The following is a 25677-nucleotide window of genomic DNA, read 5'->3' on the forward strand; positions in this document are numbered from 1 at the left end:
CAAAACGGACAGTTAACACTGCTAGCTTACACAACGTTAACTGTAGCATAAAACGTCGTATTTTTTGTATAAATATAAGAAACTTTGGAGTCACAGCGATCATTTCTGCATACGTCGTTGTCGAAACCACAGCTCCGCTGTAAATTTTTAATAATTCACAGCCTAGTCCTTTAAGAATCAAACAATTATAACCGTTCTCCTTTTTTATCGATCGCGATTACCTTGGCTGTATAACGTAGTTGCACCAGTTGGCGCCAAAGCGAAGTGTCAAAGTGACGTTTGAAAACGCGCGAATCAGTCTTTCCTTTTTTAAATTTACTTTTTTAATTCGTGAAAATGAGGGAGCTTAACGGAGTTTCTACCACCATCGAGAACAATGGAGTTATTGTGGCCAAGAAGAAGACCGAAAACGGCAACAGTGAGTTTTTCTTTTAATTTTCATTATTATTTAATCCCGTTTTACTGATCGCTTTAAGGAAAATATTATAGTATTGTTTGTCGTGTACTTGAATCTATTTTATTGAATGAACATTATGGGTTAATACATAAAGTTGCGTGTTCATGATGATTTAGGATTTTATCCGAATAAACTTATTTACAGTAGCTTTTTTTAACACTGTACTAACAAATATTTATTGATTTTAAACATCTAATTTTAGAATTGAATAATTAATCATTTTGATTATTAGGAGACAATTTACATTAAGATAATATTAACACTTTGCCTTTTTGCGACTGTGAATTCTTACAATACAATTTTAACTAAATAATATCATGGATTTAATGAAAGAGAATATTGTTTTAAACTTTTGAAAATGACTTTTGGCCTGGACTGAGACATGACAAATGGTCTGAAAATATCTTCAAATAATATACGCGATCGAGCTAAGAACCTCTTTCTTTTTGAGACGTCGGGTCACTATTGTTTCACCAATAAGGTTTTAGTACTCAACTTTAGGCATAACTTTATCCAAAATTAGTCCCGATAATACCACATACAGCTGCCACGAGCACCAATCACGTGCGTCCAGATTATCTGAGCGTGTCCTATTGGATTACAATGAAACGTAAGATTAGTTCATTCTTAAACCACGTGTCTAGTATTGTACTTACTAATTATTGTGGTTGATTAAGAAATTATTACACATGTACTACTGTATGTATTCAAATACTAGATAAAAAAGAATTTTTTTTTATGAAAAAGTTTTGTTAAAAATAAATGGGGTGACAATGATTTTTTGACGACATTTTTTAAAATGTATTTTTATTTTGTGGAAACTTATTTTAATCTTAAAAGAGTTTGAGATATTACTTTCATATAGTAGATACAAAAGAACGTCTATTAAGTATAACAAAGCAACAATAACAAGATTAAATCCGTTTAAAACAAAGTAATTTTTAATTACTCATTGGAATTATAATCATTGTATATCCTAGTGTAATCGATCAAGAATAATGATTAGTTGGCAATCGATCGGTACTTCTCGATCATAAATATTTCCATAGTTGATATACAGGATGTAGTTCATGGATTATGGTTTATCCTGTATATTTAAGTCATAATATAGAAAAATATCCGAGTTTAAGATTTAACCAATTATAACATAAGTAGAGAAAAAAAATGTTTTGATACTCTTTTTTCTGAAATATAATTGAAATAATTGAAAAAAAATGGTTCATATTGTGTTCTATTAATCCGTTCAAATGTCATTAATATGAGTGGCCTGTTCTAAAAAAATCTTCAAACAAAAAAAAATACTAACATTAATGTAATTAATTAACCCATTCAAATCTCATTCAAACGAATGCTCCGTTCTCGATAAAAAATTATATCAACTACCTAGTAAATTAATTGCCTTTGACATTCACCTCTACAATTCAGAAAAAAATTACATCATTATAACCAGGGCTCGTGTTAGATAAAATACGTTTTTTTCTTTTTTTACAATAATTCACAAAGCAGTGATTTCAAAAAAAAACGTTCGCATTAGATAAGTTTTTTTTTTACTATGACGTTTTTAAAAAAAAACGTAAATCTCAAAAAGCGGTCAAAGTTCATGAAAGATAAGAATTTTCAAAATTACTATTTTGTTTACTATCAGCAGTAATATAAAGAGGGTCATTGGTACTTTTATCATCAAAACACGTCATTTAAGTTTTTTTTTTGTTACCATGAAATCATTTTTCTAATTATTTCTAAATCCCATCACCCTGTAAATTATATTTAATGGATTAAACGACTCACTTATTTATTAGTACTAAGCCATGTTAGGTATGCATATTTCATCCATGCGGTAGTTTCATGGTCTTATTATTTTCAAAAAGAAGAAGGTTATTTAGCTTGAACTCTGCCTGTGGTACCGTAGCTCCTAAATTTTGATTCAATTTTTCTAAATAAATACTGGTGTTCCAGCGCCCATTTTTAAACGTTTCACCAAAATGTTTAAAAGTTTGTCAGCCATTTAACATAATACACTCAAAATAATTTATAGGTATCACTAAGCCCACATGTTTATTGAAAAAACATGAAAAATACCAACTTATCTTAAAGAGGAAATAAAATATTTTGTTCCAAAAGGTCAACATAATCGAAATCACTTGAACTTTCGTAAAAACAAATATTTTTATTTTTAATATCCATTTTGTTGCTATCAAGAGTCAATTAACTAAATTACTAGGCATTTACTATATTATGCTTATAATAAAATAATGTTATAATAATTGATAAGTTGTTATCAATATGTTTACTTCTAAAAAAATAAATAGTTATCAACCAGTTTGAACTGAAACAAAATCTTATCGTCTTCTTTAGTTTTGAGGCAAAACATTTTATTTTATTTTAGAACTTCAGATAAAATTTTGATTTTTTAAATAAGTTTATTACTGAAATCATCTTCATTTCTCCGATTTGACAAAAAAAAACTACAATTTTGAGTACCTAAGTTCACTACATTCTTTAAATTGTATCCAGTATCATCGTTTAGCTGTCATTTAAATCATCTTTGGTAGTCGTTACTTTTAGTCAAAAGCTAGTTAGTCTGACAATCAGTCTTACTTAGGAATTACGGCTTACCCGGGTCACTGGGTTGAGAAAGTCAGATAGGCAGTCGCTCCTTGTAAAACACTGGTACTCAGCTGCATCCGATTAGACTGGAAGCTAACCCCAAGATAGTTAGGAAAAGGCTACGTAGATGATGATATTTTTAGTGTATTGTTCACTGAAAAATAAAGACCTATATCTATTTTGAGTTTAGTTCTAGGTTATATTAATTACAGTTTAAAAACATCGTGTTGAAACAAATCTTTGCATGATAAGCTATTTTCCGGCTAGTTAGTAGCGCCACGCGACACGGTCTAGTAACTCAAGGTTAACTGATGATTAAAGTGAACAATTAACTTGTATGGTGACCATACGTTTGGGATTTGTAGGACATTTTTTTTGCAACTGTCGTAGTTGGTTTTTTAGGGTAGAATCTGTTGTTTTCCTTAAGGTGTTTTGCGATATGGAAAATCGTAAAAATTACCCTGTTGGTCATGACGGTTTTTTTTAATAAGCATTTAACATTTGAAGAAAATATTTAGTATTTATTAATAGTTATTAGATATTAAAAAAAAATCTTTTTTACTCGACTGCCACGAAGAGATGATTTATTACTTTTATACGAAAATCGAAAAATCATTTAGTTTCAACCCGAGCAGTCTTTTTTACTAAAAAATATCTGCATTATGTATCTTAACTTTGGTTTAACATAACGATAAAAATCAGGCTGTATATTAGACTAATAATAATGACCTTGCCGTACTTTATGCATTATTTGCTCCAATGATTCATTCATTGCCATGATTTTAATTCATTGCCAAAGTTACATAACTTACCTACATTCTTTAGTAGGTATAGCAATTAAGTTATAATATACAAAAACATTAGCACTATCTCTATATATGTATTATGCAAGTTATTTTCCCACAATTTCACCCGGGTCCCGTGGGAACTACTGCCAGCACCGGGATAAAATATAGCCTATGTTACTCGGGAACAGTACAGGTTTCCAACAGTGAAAGAATTTTTCAAATCGGTACAGTAGTTTCGGAGCGTTTAAGGTGTAGACTAGCAAAAAGATGTTTCCTCTTTATTATATTAGTATAGATGGTCACTGTCAACATAGTTTAATAATCCGTTGAAACTATTAGTGTTAATTGCATTTATAGCATTCAATATAACTTTACAATCTAGTATAGGTGTTATACCTATATAAAAGAATATTTTTCACAATTTGAATTGAACCTGTAAAACAATGGTCCACTGCTAATCACTTAACCATTGTGTCTTACAGAGTATTTTTTGTTTATAACGCATTTTACTTAAATGTGCCCTAGTTTTGCATATCAAACAACAAAAGTTGCAAAATAATTATCTATAGCTATACCTATATAAAAATATCTCTGTCTATAGTTTGCTTAGAAAACTAAAATCAAATGTCAAGTTATTTTATACAAATAAAAATGCGTAATTGATTACTGAAATATATAAACATCTTATAATCTGAATTTTCTTGCCAATACTTAATTAATTGAACATGTATTTTTCTACTAAGTATAACTAGATACAGCACTCAAATATAATAAGTATTTTGGTTAAGAATCAAACTCATAACCTAATGAACATATTTATTTAAACAACATTTAAGGGTTAAACTCCTCATCAGATAAGATAATATACGATCTTCGACGTATTTTTGAAAAGGCAGATAAGGAGTTCAAACTATATTAACAAAGTTATCTTAATAAGAACAATAACCTCTTTGCGGTGATCGGTTAACCGTGAGTTTTGTATTACTTGTAAGAGTAATTTAACACCATATAGGTGTTAATAATACTGATATTACAACATATTGGTTAGCGGTTTTTAACCTATAAGTGTGAATACTATTGGATTGTGTCATTTTGATAAGTTGTAAAAATATGACAATCCAAACTAGTATTATAAATGCGAAAGTAACTCTGTCTGTCTGTCTGTCTGTCTGTCTGTCTTTCTGTCTGTCTGTCTGTCTTTTCTTTACGCCTAAACTACTGAACCGATTTGTGTGAAATTTGGTACAGACATAGTTTGAAACTTGAGAAAGGACATAGGATAGTTTTTATTACAAAAAAAAAAAAAAAAATTATTCCGGACATATAGCGCCATCTATTGGTCAAATCAAAAATCTGCTGGTAGTCACTATTCCACGCAAACGAAGTTGCGGGCAAAAGCTAGTAACTCATAATTTTTAACCAACTTCAAAATAAGAGGTTCTCAATTCGGATGTGTGTACGTTTTTATTGTAAATGTGATGTACTGAAAGAAAACAATTAAAAAAATCTAATCATATATATCTTACTCCTTACAAATTCGATCTTCTTCCATAGTAAGCAGAAACGTGCCGTAAAACATAATACATAAAAATAATATTTTATGTGTTTTAGGGAAAAGGCTAGGCAGATGATATCTGTCAAACAGAGAGTCTGTACTTACAAAAATATATAACAAAAACATTTATCGTAAATCCCTCTATCGCCTTGTTGACAGTGCCATCCAAGGGACTAGACAAAGATTTATTATTCTGTGTGTGATACACACTCACACATACACAGTTACACAGACCTCGTGCACACACACATTCAAACAAGCATACATAGATATACACACATATACAGTCCACATACATCCCATCTTTCAGGAGCTTATCTGAAACTAGCCGACACTCACCCTCTTCACGCTCACTTGCACATTTAACATTAGGATGACCATGATAGGTATAGGGTTTTTGAGGACAATAAAGATTTTTATTTTTATTTTTTTTGAGGAAAGGAAGTTAATTTTTTTAAAGCCTTAAAGATAATAAACACCTAAAGATGTATATCTAATGTAGGTCGAATTAATTTTATTAATAGTGTGTCAAAAAAAATAATGTATTAATTTGTATTAAACTAATTCGGTTTAAATGTGTTTAACGGACCAAGCATAATAATGTAGGTCATATAACTAATATACTTACATTTAAATAGGTATTTGAATTTAAGTGACGCACGAGAATGCAGCCATGAAAAAAGTTAAATGAAAGAAGGCTGAGAATATCCCGCGGGTTTATTCAATTATAACATTCAACCATTATAGCCCAAACAATAATAAAAAGACAGAACACCATTAACTGTACTCATATAATAAAGAGGAAACATATGTATTATTTGTATCCTAACGGCTCCGAAACTAAATCAATTTGAAAAATCCTTTCACTTTTAGAAAGCTACACTATTTCCAAGTAATATAGGCTACGTTTTATCCCGTTATGACTAGTAGTTTCCATGAGAAATGGTTGAAACCGGAGGAAAACGGCTGGTCATTTACGAAACGGCTAAAATCTTCACAAAAAAAAACTAGTTACATATTTCCTTTTTAAAATCAGATAAAAATGACTACTTCCGAATTAATAAAACGAAAGGTTTGCTGCATAACAACAAAACTACGTAACACAAAACAGGTTTTTTTCTTACATTATAATGTTACCTGTTAAAAAGTGTTGCCACTCGGTCAGTCAATGTCTTGGCCAAGGTTATTTTAATAAAAACCTTGTCAATTCAATTGATTGCCGAAATGCAAGGCAATGGCGACTGTAAATTGTATTTATAAAGTCATTTGTTTCAATGGTTACATGTGTGTTTATTTATAGATAATTGTACATTTAAAAGTTTTAGGAGAAACTAGCCTTCTTCCCGCGTCTCGTAGGCACTGCCCGTACCGGGACAAAATATAGGCTATGTTACTCGGGAAGAGTGTAGCTTACCAACGGTGAAAGATTTTTTGCAATCGGTTCTGTAGTTTCGTAGCCTTTAGGGTACAAACAAAAAATGATTTCTTATTATTATATTAGTGAGGATGAAAATCGATCGATCATATTTTCTGCCAAATATATACATAAACATTTTTTAAAACCTAGGTAATATATTTATTTTTCACACTTTTTACAGACAAAATATTTTTCTTTTTTTAATACATATTAGGTATTTTGTTAGACAATCCCAAAAAATGCTATGCATGTAGTCACCCTACAGTAATCCCTATTCGTATAAAATTACATTTAAGAACACTTGAATTCTTTGAACCTTTGTGCAAACTAGTGGCAGTGTATGCCTCCAGTTCTACTGACCATACATACATTTTAATATAAGTACATATGTATATAGGTATGCCTATTGTAAGTGACATTTACTTTATATGCTTTTATTGTGCACGTTTTGACTAGGTTTCATAGTTCATCATAATGTGCTAGCCGCTTTCCCGCAGTTTCACCCGCGTCCCGTCGAAACTACAGCTCGTCCCGGGATAAAATAAAGTCTATGTTACTCGGGAATAATGTAACTTCCAATAGTGAGAGCATGTTTCAAATCTGTTCAGTAGCTTTGGCGCCGTTACGGAACAAACAAACGGACAAAAAATATTTCGTCTAGGTATATCATATTTGTGTAGGTAATCATAATAAAAACCATTTATCAAAACTTTCTTTGACAACAGTACAAAATGTCTACTGATGACTGATAGAACCAGGTAAACGCATTTCATATCTCGGGAAAATAACAGTCTCATACGGAATATCCCTCGATGAGAGTGTAACCAGTCATAACCGGTTTCCTTTTACCTTTGAGTCTGTCTAGATTTTGTCTCTGATGTTATGAGGATAAGTTGCTATGGGGATTTTTGCCATGAAAGGATAAAGACGTGATGACGATATAATCAAGTTGTAGAAAGTACGTAAGTGATACTCTTTTATATGTTTCCTTTTCGTTATAGTATTTTGCATTTAAGCGACTTGTTCTTAATTCGGATGTTTGTATTTTTTTCCATACGTGATTTTAAGGCATTACAGATTTTCATATGTATTTTATTTTATATAAATAAAAGTATTTTCATTACACTTTTATTTATTCAGTTTACACTTAAAAAGCATAGTCATCCATTTACTATTTGTTCAAATTAAATAAAAAAACTGTTGGAATTTAACACAATAAGAGGAACCGAAATAAACAAGTTCAAAGAATTTACTACGGAAATTGAAACGCAGGTAATTTACCGCAAATATATATCTAACCGGGGTTTTTACCCCACTATGCAAAACTTAGGCGACATTTATTGCTCAAATATGACTCAGAAGCCTTGAAAATCCCATTTAAGATAAAGCAGTAAATTAATACTTATTAATTTTCACAATAAGCCGCCATATTTATTTACGAGAGAATGACATTGACAGCTGTCAAAATGTGACGTCTATTTGCGCGCGAAATGACAGATTCGTCATTGTTTTTTAAACGTCATCGGTCACGTTTTATTGTCGATGTTTTTCATTAATTACTGAAATTAAAGTGTTTGTGGTTTTCATCTTACGTCTTTAAGTATTGTAAAGTACCTGTCGAGGTTTTTCTGTTGGGTCTTTCCAGAGATCAGATTTGTGACTGTTTTCTTTAGGTACTAATTATTAAACAGACATGCTGAATGATTTGATATCTATGAGGTTATACAAAATTTAAGAAGTAAAAATCTAGAACGTTTTGTCATAATAAAATCTAAGCTAAATAATCGAAAAAATCTAAAATAGTTCTTGTGTTAGATAAAGTAAATAGGTAGTAGGTAATTTATATAAAATAAAAACAATAGCAGCCTTTATTATGGTACTTTGTTGATACAGATCTACGTTTCTGGTTACGAAACAATTATTATAATAACCTATTCATAATGACTATTAAGCGATTATAGGCTTTTTGCAACGTTTGATTTCCTCATGATGTTTTCCTGCACCGTTGGTCAATGACATTAAATAGGTATAGAAAAAACTTAAGTAATCATTTAAATCATAAAATAAAACTTCATGTTTGCATTTTGTTAAATACAATACATAGGAAAAAATACATAATTATATTTTATTTTTTGTTATATTGCAACTTAAGTAGGTTACATAAGAAATATGACAGAAACACGTGAATTTCGTTTTTTTGCGACAAAAATGCATTTCACAATAAAATATAAACACTGGACTATCTATACTAATATAATAAAGAAGAAGCATTCATGTGCGTTTGTTTGTACCGTAAAGGTTCCGAAGCTATTGAACTGATTAGGAAAATGCTAAACTGTTGGTAGGCTAGACTATCCCCGAGTACTAGACTTTAGGTTATCTTTTATCCACGTACTGGAAAAAGTACCCACGGGCGCGAGAAAAGCCACGGGAATACTTACAGCTAGCAATTCAAAACTTTGACATGACAAAAAATATGCATTTTAAATTGCTATTGCAGCTATTTACAGTATTTACAGTAGCTGGCTACTTTTTATCTGAGTACATAAATAAGTTCTCTCGGGAACGTGGGTGAAACCGCGAGCTGAGGCTAATATCATATTCTTGTAATAATGATGACGACAGCAAGATTACAGTAATATTGAGAACATCAATGACGTATAACTTTCGCAAACATTTTCTTGACGATCAGGTTATCATGTGTTCTGTATTTTACCTCACATGACTCATTGAAATGTTCGTAAAGTCAAATATTGTTTTTTACACGTGAGTAAGCATAACGTGACAATATTTGATGACGTATGCATAAATTTGCATATTATGTTTATTTTTGATCGCTTTAATTTTTCAACTTCTTTGATCATCATCTGCCTAGCCTTTTCCCTACTATTTTGAGGTCGGTTTCTAGTCTAATCGGTTGCAGTTGAGTACGTGTTTCACAAGGACCGACTGCCTATCTGACCTCCTCAATCCAGTTACCTTTGTACCAATTAACCCTTGGTAAGACTGGTTGTCAGACTCTCTGGCACTCTGGACTCTCTAGCTGACCTGTAACGACTGCCAAAGATATTCAAATGACAGCCGGGACCTACAGTGTAAAATTATGGTGAAACTATTGGTCTAAAGGCACCTTTTAAGTTAATTACTCTCTACTAATTACTATCTGAACTATTATGTACTTATTAATTATCTAATGATCGTAAAATTGCCTTAATATCAAATATTGCATCATTATTTTTTAATACTTTCCTTATAATATTGTGCAATTTTATAAATAACTGTTTTCCCGCGGAAGTTCAACTGCTTATTCGAGGAAAGCTCTTCCCGCAGCAGGATAAAATATAACCTATGTTCTTTGGGGATAGTGTAGCTTTCATACAGTGAAAGATTTTTTAAAATTGGTTCAGTAGTTTCGGAGCTTTTCGGATGCAAACAAACAAATTGAAAAATGTTTCATCTTTATTATACGAGTCGACAATAAACGAAGAAAAAACAGACCTACGACAACATTGTATAATGAGTTTTAAAACATACATTAATCATAACTTTATAATTATTTACACATAGGTAATTATTATCCTTTACGTCAAACTGTATTAACATAGTTCACTATGCCTGCACGAGACATACCTACATTAACTAGCTTCCGCTCGCAGTTTTGCTCGCATCTCGAAAAAACTACTTACCGTACCTAGATAAAAAGTAACCCATAGCCTTCCTTATTAAATGTGCTATCTAACACTGAAAGAATTTCTCAAAACGGACTAGTAATTCCAAAGTTTCTACTAAAAAAAACTATTCAGATTTATAATTCACACTAACTTATGTTGGTATTTATTTTAACCTTTACTTAAATAAGGGGTAATTAACTATAAGGAAAAATACTCTTAATTCCCAGAAATAGATTTAGTTACTCCATAAGTAATTGCGACAAAAAATGTATGTATCGACCTCCACGAATTTAGGAAGCAATCTTCAAATAAAATATCTATTTGATTCAAAGTCCAACGGATGTTCTGTGTTAATCATATTATTTTGAAATTGTCTGTTTGTATGTAGGGAATAATCTCTGAAACAACTGTAGTTAATAAGCCCGAATTTTCTGTTGTTAAATAGCTCATCAATTCTAGTCAGACTTTCTTTGTAATCTGTACTAATCACTACATATTATAAAACAAAGTCGTTTTTTTCTGTCTCTATGTCCCTTTGTACGCTTAAATCTTCAAAACTACGCAACCGATTTTCATGCGGTTTTTTTAAATAGATAGAGTGATTAAAGAGGAAGGATTATATGTATAATAACATACATTAAATAGTGGGGAAATACTGTTATCCCGTGCGAAGCCGGAGCGGGTCGCTAGTGTGTACATATTTTAAAGCTAAATAATTTGTTCGTTTCTACAAGATAATTTGAGCGACTAGTAGCCCGTTTAAAAAAATACATTTCAGTATTATATAGCCTATTTATCAAAGAAAACTAAAGGGTACTTTCTATCCAAATGGGTGAAGCAATTCTTGCAAGACGCGGACAAAACCGCGGCTGAAGACTAGTGTTGTCATACCTACATATCGATAACCACATTTGATATCGACTACCGGTATTGGTGAATTTATGTTAATTTTATCGAATACATAGAAACTTGATGTTTTATCGATCTTTAGTGTATTTTTTATTGAAGCAACGGAATCTTTTATAATTATGTATATTATAATCGATTAGTTATGGAAATATTTTTATTAGATTATAATATTGTGCATTTTTTCAACTAACCTATATCTATGAGTTTTGAATTTGCGATGTAGTGGTGGTAAAATAATTAGGTCACAAACAAAAAATGTTTTATAACATTTTTTTAAGGAGTATAATAGCAACCTTTATGTAGATAATATTATTAAGTTTTCATACAAACCTTCTTTACAAAATAACTAAGCTACTATAAATCTACCTGTCTGTTATTTACAATTCACAAAAGTAGGTCAATTTATCATTTAGGTACTGAAGGGTGAGAGAAAAGGGTAGTTACATTCTTAGAAAATTTAAAACTTCGCCCGAGGTCACGTATTATTTTCATAATGTAAATGTATTCAAAGTTTAGTTAACGCAGAATAATTGGCAATAGGTTAACTAAATATTGATATAAAACGCTCTATTTATTAACAATTTAATTACCTAAAATCTATTTTACTGAAAATTACAATATTTTCAAAATTATCAAAACCTCTTCGATACGATTAAAAACGATGCTAAAATCGATTCATCAAAACCTGACTCGAAATATCGATACCTACACTCATTCACAGCAATTATCGATTCCCAAGTTTTGACGCATGCGTAGTATTCGCAGCTGAAGTACAAATAACATCTGTTGAATGTGAGACAGTCAGTCAGCCATAGACCCGTGTCGCGATACCTCGTTCACACGAAATTTTGTATTTATTTTCCGTGTTTTTGTGTTATTAAAAAAACCGCGAAACCGTAAGTAGAGACAACAGAAATATTCCAAATTTAAAATACGACCTTTTTGTGCTGTTTTTTTTTTGTGATTTTTTTTTTAACGTGCGTTTTGTTTGTGATAAAAACAAATAGTAGTTTGCCTTCGTATCTTGTAATATATCGCAATTTGTCACGAGATATCAATGTGATTTACTTTTTATATCGTTCCGGTTCCGGTAGAACCTAGGTCAGAAGTTGACCTAGGCTGTAATGTTTAGTTAATTTTAACTGCATAATGGTTTTTATCGATAAACAATTGCGTGATAAGAACGATTATGATCGTCCAAGGATTGTTTGGGTTACGTTTTCATTCATAATGATTTGTGTATAATTGGAATGTTATCTTAAAGATTAATCTGCAGTGCTAGTTTCTATCAGAATTAACCTTTTTATGCACTCAATATTGACGTGACTTTTGCCCTTTTGGCACAAGCAGAGGCGTATGAAAGCATTGATATTTTGTGTGTTTTCTACTTTCTGCAGTATCTGTAGTGATTTTTTTATTTCATGAGGCTCAAAATAGATAGTTTCAGATCTTTAGACATTATATTTAGAATTAGTACCTTGAATATTCAAGCTTTGAAGATTTTAGTTACCTTTTAGTGAAAGCATAAATATTGTCTCTAGGTAGTAGAGCATCTTTGCAATCGAAAAAAATGTTCAGTATTTGTGTTATGGAAAAAACCAAACAAAATTTTCACCATTACGATTTCCATTATGATATTTATAATATCGGTTTTTACAATAAACCGTAAATAATAAAACAATAAACATGAAAAGGTAAACTAATTGTGCTAAAAATAAAACTTTGATTGAGCACCCAAAATTAAAATAAAATATCTTTAATCAAGGTTTATATATTAAAATTAATTTAGGGTCTCAAAGATAAAATATAGTTTTTGTTTTATTATTATTAATAACTTAAATATACCTGTTCGAGATAAAATATTTAGTAAGGTTACCTAACTGGTGCGTTCAAAGTTGCAGTTAACGAAAATCTCGGTTTATGCAATTATCGGTAAGGTCAGAATGTTGACTAGTTAGTCATATTTATAACTATTATTTTCACTGTTGAATCAATATTCAATAGGTTGCTTAATTTTCTTTCTAAGTTGGTTTTTGTTTTAGTTCAGAAAGAAAAGCGTAAAAAATTATACATTTGGTAGGTATGTTTTTGTAGCTAATTTTATTCATAATTGGCACTTTAATTTGCGTAAATGGAGAATCGGCATTCCATAATTTCTCCAGTCTGTCCCAAGTTTGATTCCCAAACATAAGAGTGTTTACCATGTTTTTATAGGATCCTTAAGATTACAATACCAAGCATTATGCTCTATATCTGTATCTCTAACCTTAGATAGGGAGGGATAGATATAAGATAATGATGTTCTTCTCACATTTTCCCAAATTAGACGACATAACCCTTATGACGTTACAACCATCTTATAATATTTGATCCTTGTCAAATACTATGGGTCATCATCATCATCATCTTCCGAGCCCTTTCCAAACTATGTTGGGGTCGGCTTTGGGTACAGAGCTAAAATTATTATTGTAGATCAAAGGAAACCCCTATTTGTTAACATACCCTTAATATATTTACGTTACAATTTTGATATTACGTCATCGATCCTAAAACAATTTCTTTTGCGTATTTGATTGGCTTGCCAAAGTAATGGAAATATTAATTTGAACTAAATATAGCTCCGAACTAATCAAAACGTATTGATTTCAATTCAAATTGAATTTCTCCGATCGAAGCCCCGAAAGTTGTTTAACAAAACTTCGAGACTTGTAATTAAAAGGCAGACAAAAAAACTATTCTTTTACGAAGCTATATGTATTAGTACCTCTTATTAAATAGGGGCCTTATATTAAATAGTACCTATTATTACTAGCTGGGCAAGAAGTACTGTAGGTTTCGACTGTCATTGTCCTGGGTAGTCAAGAGCCAGTCTTGGTAAGGTTGCCCAGGTAACTGGGTAAAGGAGGTCAGATAGGCGTCGCTGCTTGTAAAAAACTGGTACTCCGCTGCATCTGGGAAGACTGGAAGCCAACCTACTATAGTTGGAAAAAGGCTCGGCTGATGATGAGATATTATATTAAATAGTATTTTTTAACTTAATAAATCCTGATTTTTTGCACTAACGGTACCCAGCAGTTTAAGGACACGCGTTCACTTTTGCAGCAAGGACGTTAACTACTGTTAGAACTATACGTTTAATTATTGTTATTAATACCGTCTGTTATTTTAAGTGAAGGGGAATTTGTGTGGGCAAAGACTGTAAAAAAATATAGTCCGAAACGTCTGCCAAGTGTTTGGTTACGAAACTTTAATTCAATTTTTCTTTAAAATGCACAACAATTCCCATAATTTGTCGTTATTGTTTGTTTCCAAAGCCGGAATATGATACTATATTCTTTTTCCCACTTACATTATTAATGAAAGGGTAATGGCCTAAGTTTTCCTTTTTCCGTAAGTTTAACAACCTTTTTGGACATATTATATATATCCTTAACCAATAAAACTCTTGATAATCTGTAAAAAAATCTGTATCAATTTTCCCGGTAAAAACGCCATGATTAATCCGATTTAATTTTAAAATCAGTCACAGACAACGGAACAAAATATAAATCCTATTTTATATCCTGCATAAATTACCAGCTACTTAAAATTCATATTTAACGTGAGAAAAAACATATTATATTGTAAATTGCAAGTTTTTATTTACATATAATTAACTTTAATATGCATTGTGTTGATATAAAAGTCGACAAAAAGTTTTGCAGTGCGCGGGAAAAATGACAGATGACAAATCGTTTTAGGGATCCATAAACAAAAAGTTTGGCTGAGAATTATAGTATAAGACCTTATTTTTCAATTTTGATTAATTAATTTCACGATTCTTTGAAGCTAGCGAAAAGTAAACCATAGGATATTTAAGTATTTATCGGTCTACGTGTAGTTGTTCCCTCGGGACATGGTTTAACCCTTGGGAAACAAATATCTTTATATCATAATTTCTATAATCACTGCTAGTTGTCACATCACGACATTGATTGATTTACTATATTTTCTTGAGTGTGTTAAGGACATCTTAGTGTAACAGGTCTACTATATGAAATAAACCTTTGACTTTGACTATTAAACTATCTACTAAACGTAGATTTACCTTTATTTTAAAAAAAAAATCTCCCATCGCCCATCAAATCGCCCCGGGATAAAAATGATCACTTTTCTCTATGCTATAATCTATCACTGTACCTTATCACATCAAAATTAATTCTGTTTTTCAAAGCTATTTTACCACAAAAATGCAAAAAACTCACATACAAAACTCTATACTTTCGCATACTTCTGTATAGTATTGTTATACCTACGTAATAAAAACTATTCTCAAATCTTTTATCGATATCAAAGTACAATAATTCAGTTAAGCTACTACAAAGTAATTGCATTTGAACCGCTAGTGAAAGCCGGCTTAACAATAAAAGCTGGTTAATTAATCCGTTTATAAAGTTCACGAGAGTAACTGAAGCTTTGAATTGGTTGCACGTGTAGATAATAGTTTTGGCGACCATTTTTGGCATTTTATTTGTAAGTTTATGTGCAGTTTCTAATACATAAAATGGTTAGGTACAGTTTTAATAAGATATTATTAGGTCCATTTTGGTGTGTTATTTGTAAAAATATTGTATTTATTTGTTGTTTGGGTACAGTTTTATAATAAGATACTATTGTATCTTCTAATAATTTCTGATTAAAATTGTGGCGTTGCTTTCTAACATAGCCTATTTTGATAAAGTACCAAAAAATAATGCCTATTTTGACTTTAATTGTTTTGTGAAACTTTGAAGTCTCATTCAAGCTATTTTCTCATTAATTAACAATAATCAACCAGTTTTACAATTCTAATAGTTTAAATAAATTACGTAATGATTCTCCTTAATGATCCAGATATATCCTTATTATCTACGGAACCTCATTTATTAAATCATTCGTCACCCAGAATTTTTTGCACAAATCTAATGATGTACACAATTACATATATCCTCGCAAATGATTCTTAAACTTAGGTCATTTTGTTTAAAGCTAATTGATAGAATTCTTAGTAGTCATAATGATTTCAAAATGATTTTTGTTCATAATGATATAACGGCCCTTTCACACGACAGTCCAGTTTTTTGCAGGATACCTACCGTTTTTTGCAGGATCCCGTTTGATCGCAAAAGATATTATATGCTAGTGTTCACACGTGCAAACCGCATGCAGGATCCTGCAAAATGCTGTTCCCGTCGATTTGTGCGATTCGGTTTTGTCACTTGAAACTTGATCGTTTGTCCAGTAAATAGCGGGAATCTTGCAAAAACGGACGCTGTGTTCACACGTAGTTCAGTTTTGCAGAACTGGACTGCCGTGTGAAAGGGCTGTAACATCGTCAAATAAGTTAACGAATGTAGTAAATTTTTCAAATTGCTATGTCATCCTAAGTTATAATCATATCGAGTTTGTTTGTCTTTTATGTTGTCATGTAAAATGGCTGGACTGATAAAAGTTAAAACATTTAAAACCAGTTAAAACAGTAAATATTAGCGATAACAGCATTTAGCATTACCCGACTACGCTAAAACATATATAACCTATAATTAGGGGTATAAGGGATATCCTTCCTAAATTAGTGCTCGATAACGTAATATCTTTACAAATGCTATTTCTTCCATATTTCAATTTACATGTGTTTTTCTACCCCATACACCGGAGCTATCGAAATAACTATTTCATTTCTATTCGGTCCAGTAGCTCCAGAGCACGTTCAACCAAAAAAAATCTACAGCTTTATATATCAGTATGTAGATGACAGACAAATTCACTCTTTATTTTTATTTATTAAAAGATTAAAACAAGAGAAATCCCTTCTCAAAGATCTATCTAGACCATCTCGTATATACGTCTATAATCTGATGTCGAAGCATTCCAAACATGTCAAGAATTTTAATTAATATAAACCGTCGTTTACATCAATTTTTAGGTTAATCACGTAAACCACCACTTTCGTTCTTTTATTGTTGATTCACTGATTTCTCTTGAATTTATTTGTTTATTTTGGGATTATTGTCCAAATCGTCAATTTTATGTGTTAATGTATCCACTCTTACTTTTACTCGGCTGAACTTGATTCTAATAGGTTATTCTCGGCAGAATTCAGTATAATATAGCTTTCGTCTCATTATCATCTGTCTAAACTTTTCCTAAATATGTTAAAGTTATGTAAGCATATTGTTGGAAAACTGAACCCTTGAATCTAGTTATAGGTAATATTGGTTGTCAGACTTTCTGGTCTCTGAATTTCGATTAACGATTGATGAAAGTAATTTTTATGTAAGCTTTTAAGCACAAAATACAGCTTTTTCACAATAGCCCAATAACCGTAACAATACAAAAACCGGAAACAAAAAAAACCGCACTTTACTAGGAAGGAAACCTTGATTGCGACCTCAACTTTCATATGTAGGTAAACGAACCGAAAACGTAACAAGGTTGCATATCAAAATACCGGTCGTTACCGGTTTTTCGATATCAGATTAATATCTCACTCTAGAGTTCCTTAGAGGATATTTGAGAAACCGTAATCTGTATTATGAGCGAAAGATCTACCAAGAAAAATATATATTTACGAGTTCTCTTTTTTTTCTTTCGAGTAAAAAAAGTAATTTTAATAAAGTTCTTCTCTATCTTGTATTGACAAAAACTACTAAACATAGTTCAAAACTTTACTTAACTTTTCAATATCTTACTTTTCATAAAAAACCTCCTACTTATTAACCAACATTCGGCCAACCATTTGCCCAACATCCACAGTCACATTCAAACCAAATTCGTCACCCAATATTGGTGACAAACATTTGCAGTCATTAGACCAACGTCATTTCTTAAGCAATTATTGCATAATGGTACTTATTTTAGCGCGTGACTATGCCAATGCACTTTGACTTAGTAACTGCATTCAATGCAATTTTATTCATTACAATGTCTTCTGAACTAATTAAAAGTATTAGTTTGCAATATTGGGTTGATATTTGAAACCTTATGCATTTTGAATCGCGTAGTTTTTTTAGGTATATTTTTGTTTGAATTTGCGTTTTTCTGAATTGAAGTTATGTTGATATTTTATTCATTAAGCGGACGTACGGAACCTTTAAATCACATTGATACTCTTATAAAGTAATATAATTAACAAATCTTATTAACTAAAAGAGTGAGTAATGTCGTTAAAATTGCAGTTTATTTTTGGATCTCAAAATCCAAAAATATTTCAACCGAAAGTGAACTCAAAAAAAAAATTTGCAAGTTTTATAAAAAAAACTGTTTACACGGAAATATAGTTATTACTGATGAAATAACAATTTCATTTAATAACGAAATGATATATGGAGGCAGGGGTTATCACAGTAATAAATTAAGTCACAATTTAAAATAGATAACCTAAGGTTATTTGCCTTACAATAAAATTCACTCAGTATCTTACCAACATTCGCACAAAACGGTCGTATTTCAAATTTTAAATACAGAACGAAATTCTTAATTCAAATTTCGAAATACGAATTTTTAGTTAAAACAAAATGGCCGCTGTTAACGGAAAGGATTCAGACCCTATCGTACCTCCTTCTTCTCTGATCAGAAGAGTGAGTTCAAGGTCTGTCAGAAACTCCATTTCGGAGGAGAAAGAGAATGGAGATGGACCAATCAAGGGGTCCTTTGTGAGTAAATATAAGAAGGCTCCTGAGGCACTAAAGAGTTTCCATTTGACTGATGCTGAGAGTGAATTGGAGGTACCTGGAACGCCCATGACTCCTAGAACGTCTACTACACCTGGTTTGTATATTTGAACGATACCTATTATTTTTCTTTTGCAGGATTTTACAACATAATTTAACATTAATATACCGGTTATTTATTTTACTGATTTCGTTCCTATTGATTGACGTATGGCCCGTTTCTGAGCCTCTTTATGGCGTTTCTTTTAATCATTTTGGGAGCCAATGCCATGGCAAAAATGTCTTACTGATTTTGTTAGAGTTCTGAATTCTGATTTGGCTTAGCTTTATTCCGGGATATTAAGCACTTCCCAATAGCATAGCCCTAAGTTTAAGTTAAACTAATACTAACTTAACTAATCAGTTCAATACTAGTCAGCATTTATCAAACTTTGAAACAACCTTCGTCAAGGTTCAAAATTCTCAAACAAAGGTTACCCGGCTTCTCAAAAACATTTTGCACTGTAACTCTATGTGTATTGTTCTTGAGTTAACTTGTAACAGTCTAATAAACAAATAAACATATACACGTGATGTTCATTTGTTAACTTCAAGGTTTTATTAAAATGCTCTTGATTTTGAAGGCTGAGATACTTTTTGTCTCAGGACTAGGTTTTTTCAATGATTTTGGTTTTTGGGTGTTTGGGACCAATATCTATGTGGCCTCCCGTATCGTCTTGAGGGAACTTCTTCCCGTACCCGGACAAAATATAGCCTATGTTACTAGGGGATAGCTTAGCTTTCCAACAGAGAAGTTTCGGCCCCTAGGGGGTCCAAAAAAAAAACAAAAAAAAGGTGCCTTTAATATATTACTATAGGATGTGCCTCTTTATTTACTTATATGTGACCTATGTATTAACTTTTCTGTACAACTTTTACTGTTATATTTTTTTGAACAATCTCCATTCAAGGTGGGCTTCAATTCTTTTTTTAATAACAACAAATCTAATACTTCATGAACACGCAACTACACGGAATTATTGCAACATCCAATGTTTGTTTTATGATTCTAATTAAGTGGTACAGTCTGCAAAAAAATACTGTGCAACTTCAAAATAATGTTGCGTAATGCTGATTGAAAATTGCTGTCTCATCCGCATTCTTAAAAATATTACGATTTATGTGTATTTGAAATCATTAAAAAAAATGACTTATGTGGCATGTATTTGACACTCTTAATTATAGTTATTTAAACCATGTGATAGTGTAAGGTTATTGACTATTATAAAAAATGCTACAGAATCAAATGACAAACTTACTGGAAAGTTTTAATATGTAGGTAACAATGGATTCAAGTACACAAACGAACATGAACATAAAAAAACAATTTCTTCCATTTAATGATTAATAACAATTTATTCATTCAAACCAATTCGCATTGAGCACGCTAGTGATTAACGCTCAATCCTTCTCTGTGTGAGAAGAGGCCTGTGCCCAGCAGTGGGACGACGAAAAGGCTGATTATGATGATGATGTATTAGAAATAAATATTATTAATCATTCAATAGAAGACACAACCTCTACATATGCAAATGGTGATCTTATAACACCAGAAGTCTATGATATATTTCTAACAATCCATGTTTTTTGTTCACAGGCCACGAAAACTGCACATTCCACCATGATTTGGAGTTGGACCACAGGCCCCCAACCAGGGAGGCACTTCTCCCCGACATGGCCAACTCTTACAGACTCCTGTTGACAGGTAAGACCTTGTAAAATACTAGAAGACCACTGTCTTTCTGTGTAAAGTTTTAGTAGAAGACTATAATCTAACATGGTCTCTAAGAAATTATGCTTTGAAGAAACGGTAAGGCACTACAATACTTTGTGAAACGGTTGTCAGACTTTATGACTTTTAGCAGCTCATGAGGATTATCTAGACCAGTATTTCAAATGCTTTTTGAGGTACAATTTCTCTTTAAATTAAAATCATAATTACCATCAATTGAAATTATTGCATTGAGTCGAAATGCAACAACAGCTTTTCAATACACATATTAATATTTTCTTCATCCTCAGGTCTTGGAGAGGACCCAGAGAGGGAAGGTCTGCTGAAGACTCCTGAGCGTGCCGCCAAAGCCATGCTTTTCTTTACCAAGGGTTACGACCAGAGCCTTGAAGGTATGTACAAGGAAACAAAATATTACGACTCTGTAATTTGAACGAGATTGATACAGAACTTTGTCATCACGTTGTCACCATAATTATTCCCAGACTTTGATTATTTATTTTGTCTGCATTTAATCAAATTTAAGACCTTTTTGACGGATTCCGTATAGTGTTTGATCAATAAAATGTCTCTTCACATTATTTTTACCCGACTGAACCATAAAGAGAGTTGTTAAAAAGGCTGAAGCATTACTTAACATACCACAATTTTCAATTCCAGAGGTCCTGAACAACGCCATATTCGATGAAGACACCGATGAGATGGTCGTGGTCAAGGACATTGAAATGTTCTCCATGTGCGAGCATCACTTGGTGCCCTTCTACGGCAAGGTGTCCATTGGCTACCTGCCTCAGGGCAAGATCCTTGGGCTGAGCAAGCTGGCTAGGTAAGGAGTCATTTCCATTTAGTTACTCATTTAAAGAACTCGTCTTCATCAACTTTATTTAGTACTAGCTTCTGCCAGCGGTGTCATATGCATCCCGTGAGAACTTCTGCACGATAAAAAGTAGCCTATAGCCTTCCTCGATAAATGGGCTATGTAACACAGAACGAATTTTTCAAATCGGACACGTAGTTTTTAGATTAGCGCGTTCAAGCAAACGAGCAACTCTTTAGCTTCATAATACTAGAATAGATTAGTTTGCTATTAAGATTAACAAAGTGTGTCTTATGGCCTTATTCTCAGATTTCAAGTTCTGCAATCAATCATCAGCTAAGTAATTCGCTAATAAAACCACAAAGAAAGTTATGTAGGAAAGTGGGTGACAGTAATATTATAATGTAGAAACCTGAGACATCTTTAGAAACGAAGCGTATGCTATTAAATGGTATCCAGCTGAATGTGAACAAATAAACAATATCAACGTCAAAGAAATAAGTACACGTCAACTACTAATGGATCATAAACAAATTAGATCTGCAGCCCTTTTAGCTATGTTTATGAAATCAAAGACATGTGCAACAAACAGTTCGGAAGCGATACTTTAGATTTTAGCAAAAACTAATAGATATCTACTGCATTCAATCCTAATCTGGGATTAATACATCTCAAGCAGTTTCAAGTTATGGTTATTCCAAATCAACGGCATTTCATCATATCACATCTTATGTATTCAACTGATCATGACACTAAACGCACATCTTTCTACTTATGAAGTCTCATGTTTCCACTCTAGTAATTGCCCTTGAAGCAAAATACTTACGCTATTGTTTCTCCAAATTCCAGGATTGTAGAGATCTTCTCCCGCCGTCTTCAAGTCCAGGAGCGTTTGACCAAGCAGATCGCGGTGGCTGTTACCCAGGCCGTCCGCCCCGCTGGAGTCGCTGTCGTCATTGAAGGAGTGTAAGTAGACCTTTACTAGCTCATCATCTCCCGAGCCTTTTTCCCAACTATCAGGTCAGCTTCCAGTCTAAACAGATTCGGCTGGGTACCAGTGTTTTCCTTGGAGCCCTATCTGACCCTATTATACCCTTACTAGCTGTGCCAGCGATTTCATCTATGTACGTGGGTACTCCGTACACCTAGATAGAGAATAGTCTATAGTCTACCTCGATAAATGGACTATCTAACTCGGAAAGATGTCTGGGATTTACTTCACGTACCGATAAAATGTGGTCTAGTCTGAAATATGTTTTCAAATCGTTCCAGTAATTCTTGAGACTAAAGGTAGAATTCCGTGGATAGCGGCTACGACAGCCGCGCGCGGCTTACGACAGTCGTCGGCCGCGCGCGACAATAGTCAACATATGAAAATGTATGGCACCGCTGCCGAGGCTCGCGACAGTCGCGCGCGGCCGACGACTTTAGTGAGCCGCGCGCGGCCGTATGCATCTCAACATGGTCTAGCGCTTAATAACATCTATAGAATTTTAGTAAAACCAGAATTTAATTGTTTTTTATTTAGTTGGCAAAACTTCCGTTTGTTTTCATTACAATACAAATGCTTTTGAATCAGTATTTGGTAGTATCCTTCATCATTTCTACTTTTTAAAGATAGGGTAGATTGGTAATCTATTTTCATAATACAGCCACAGCAACACGTCATCCTCTTCTTCTTCAAGGATATCAATTAGCACTTCGACTAGAAGGAACGGACGAACAAAATCTACTAATTTCAACACAATGCCGCGCGCGGCCGACGAATTTCGTAAGCCGCGCGCGACTGTCGCTAGCCTCGGCAGCGGCGCCATACATTTTCATAGGTTGACTATTGTCGCGCGCGGCCGACGACTGTCGTAGGCCGCGCGCGGCTGCATCAGCCGCGACCCACGGAATTCTGCCTTTACCCAATAATGTCTGGCTATTTCCTAACCCGCCGCTAGATCTAGATCTTATCTCTTGCTAGTGGTCTAGTAGCTTTGTTATTATGCTGGGGGTTTTAGACCTTGATGAATGATGTAAATACCTTAAAGTATGCCAAAAGTTTTTTTTTTTTTAATATGTTAACATTTTATACATAAGTGTTTAAAATTTTAAGTATGTATGCCAAAATATATATAAGATGCACGGATCAATATTCACCGTGTTAATGAACCACAAAATACCTAGATGTCGCTACAACTGAATAAGAATAAGCATGCTAGCATACTGATTGTCTAGTTAGTTTGCCAACAAACGAGTAGATGTCGCTACCGTGAATGTTTTAATTCCCAACAGTCTTACTAGATGGCGACACTTGTACCCATGTTTTTAGTATTGTATTGATATAAAGGTTTTAATCATATTTTTTCTTCTTCCAGGCACATGTGCATGGTAATGCGAGGAGTTCAGAAGATCAACAGTAAGACAGTCACCTCCACCATGTTGGGAGTGTTCCGCGATGATCCGAAGACGAGGGAGGAGTTCCTTAACCTCGTGCACTCCAAGTGAGAGCGAGATCATCATTTACTCAAGTTGCATCGTCCATAATATTTTTTTAATAATTTTTTCAAGATTTTTTTGCTGACCCTACTTTTTTCTCTTTTTTGCATTTCTTTTTTAATATTTTTGAATCTCTAGTTTTTTACTGTTTTTTCTTGTTTATGCCTTTCATGTTAAAATTGATGTTTTTTGTTGAGTTTTCGAAAAAAAATATTACGGACGTCCAACTTAAACCGTGGTTTATTTAATAAGTTATCTAATTAAGTTATTGCTTTTTATTGCTCTATTATAGTAATTTATAATTACTAAAGAACAATTTAATGTAACAAAGCAGCTTATACTTTCGTTCCTTTTTCATATTTTTTCTTTCATTTGCAAAAAAAAACTCAAAAAATATTCAATAAACTGCTACAACAGTATTTACTACAACGAAAATAGGTATTAATTTCTCAAAATAGACAAACAATACTGCCTTAGTTTAATAGCATAATTTAATATTTTTTGCATCTTTTTATTTTATTTAGTTTATTCTTTAATTATTTTTTGTAATAATTAAATAGCACCATTCTAATTTCAAATAAAAATATACATGACAATAAAATAATGACAAAACAATATTTATTAATTTAAATTAATATTTTAGTGGGGAATGTGATAACAAAATATATATTGCCCAAACTTATCACATTTTCCAAAATAAAATTATATTTTAATAAGAGATTTAGTACAAAAAATATTATTAAAATAATTTATGAAAATTGTTGAACGTTTTTTGGACCGATTAGTTTAATTTGAACAAAAATCTCAAGCATAATATGGCTGATGTTTGACATTTTTGTAAAATATTTTTATTTTATTCGTTTTTAGTAGTTAATAAAAAAAAGCTAAGAGCCGATGAAGTTGCCTTAAAATGTGAATGTACGAATTTTTGATATGTTTTAACTATATCATGATTTTATAAATAAATGTTTTTTATTTTAAGTTAATTATGCTTTTTATTGCACACCTCTTTACATTTTACCCAGATCATCAAAAAAACAAATATTCATTTACCTCATTACATTACTTAATTTTTACTTTGTATGTGAATTAGACTACATATACTACTAAATAATTTATTAACTGAACCTAACCTATGTATCTTGCCCTGCCCCGTGGTCATTCCCTTAAATAAAAAAAACATGACTCACTTTTAAGTTAGCAAGAAGATTTAGCTTTTTTAGATATTATTCAGCTCACAATAAATCAAACTTAACAAAACAACAGAGATACATAATTATAGGTATACAAAAAGTATATTACTGGACACCCATAGGAAATAAACTATTTAACAGTGCCTCTAAAAAGTCTTCAAGAAAGATTCATGATCCTTCGTTGAAGTGCCTTGCTACAAATGCTTGCCGTGCCTAAGCATTAACATCATCATCAGCTTTTGCAAAATATGTCAATGTCGGCTTCAAGGCTTAAAGTCGGACCTGAACCTGAACCTGATACCGTCGGTAAGACTGGT

At 32.2% G+C, this 25677-nt stretch overlaps 2 protein-coding genes across 3 annotated transcripts in view; both read left to right on the top strand.

Annotated features, from left to right (window-relative positions):
* LOC126056877 (neural cell adhesion molecule 1) overlaps positions 1 to 25677 on the top strand; it is a 293596-nt gene that overhangs the window by 199309 nt on the left and 68610 nt on the right. The window lies entirely within an intron of this gene.
* LOC110378289 (GTP cyclohydrolase 1) lies at positions 61 to 25153 on the top strand. 2 transcript variants are annotated; one of them, XM_021337482.3, is made up of 7 exons: positions 12148 to 12300; positions 18930 to 19192; positions 20732 to 20839; positions 21157 to 21258; positions 21527 to 21692; positions 22533 to 22649; positions 24047 to 25153. In XM_021337482.3, the coding sequence occupies exons 2-7, from the start codon at positions 18940 to 18942 to the stop codon at positions 24174 to 24176; spliced, it is 876 nt and encodes a 291-aa protein (XP_021193157.1). In that variant the 5' UTR covers positions 12148 to 12300; positions 18930 to 18939; the 3' UTR covers positions 24177 to 25153. The 2 variants fall into 2 exon arrangements, with proteins under 2 accessions (XP_021193158.1, XP_021193157.1); XM_021337483.3 differs by lacking the exons at positions 12148 to 12300; positions 18930 to 19192 and adding an exon at positions 61 to 418.

Source organism: Helicoverpa armigera, chromosome 28 (assembly GCF_030705265.1).
Source record: "Helicoverpa armigera isolate CAAS_96S chromosome 28, ASM3070526v1, whole genome shotgun sequence".
NCBI classification, from domain to species: Eukaryota; Metazoa; Arthropoda; class Insecta; order Lepidoptera; family Noctuidae; genus Helicoverpa; species Helicoverpa armigera.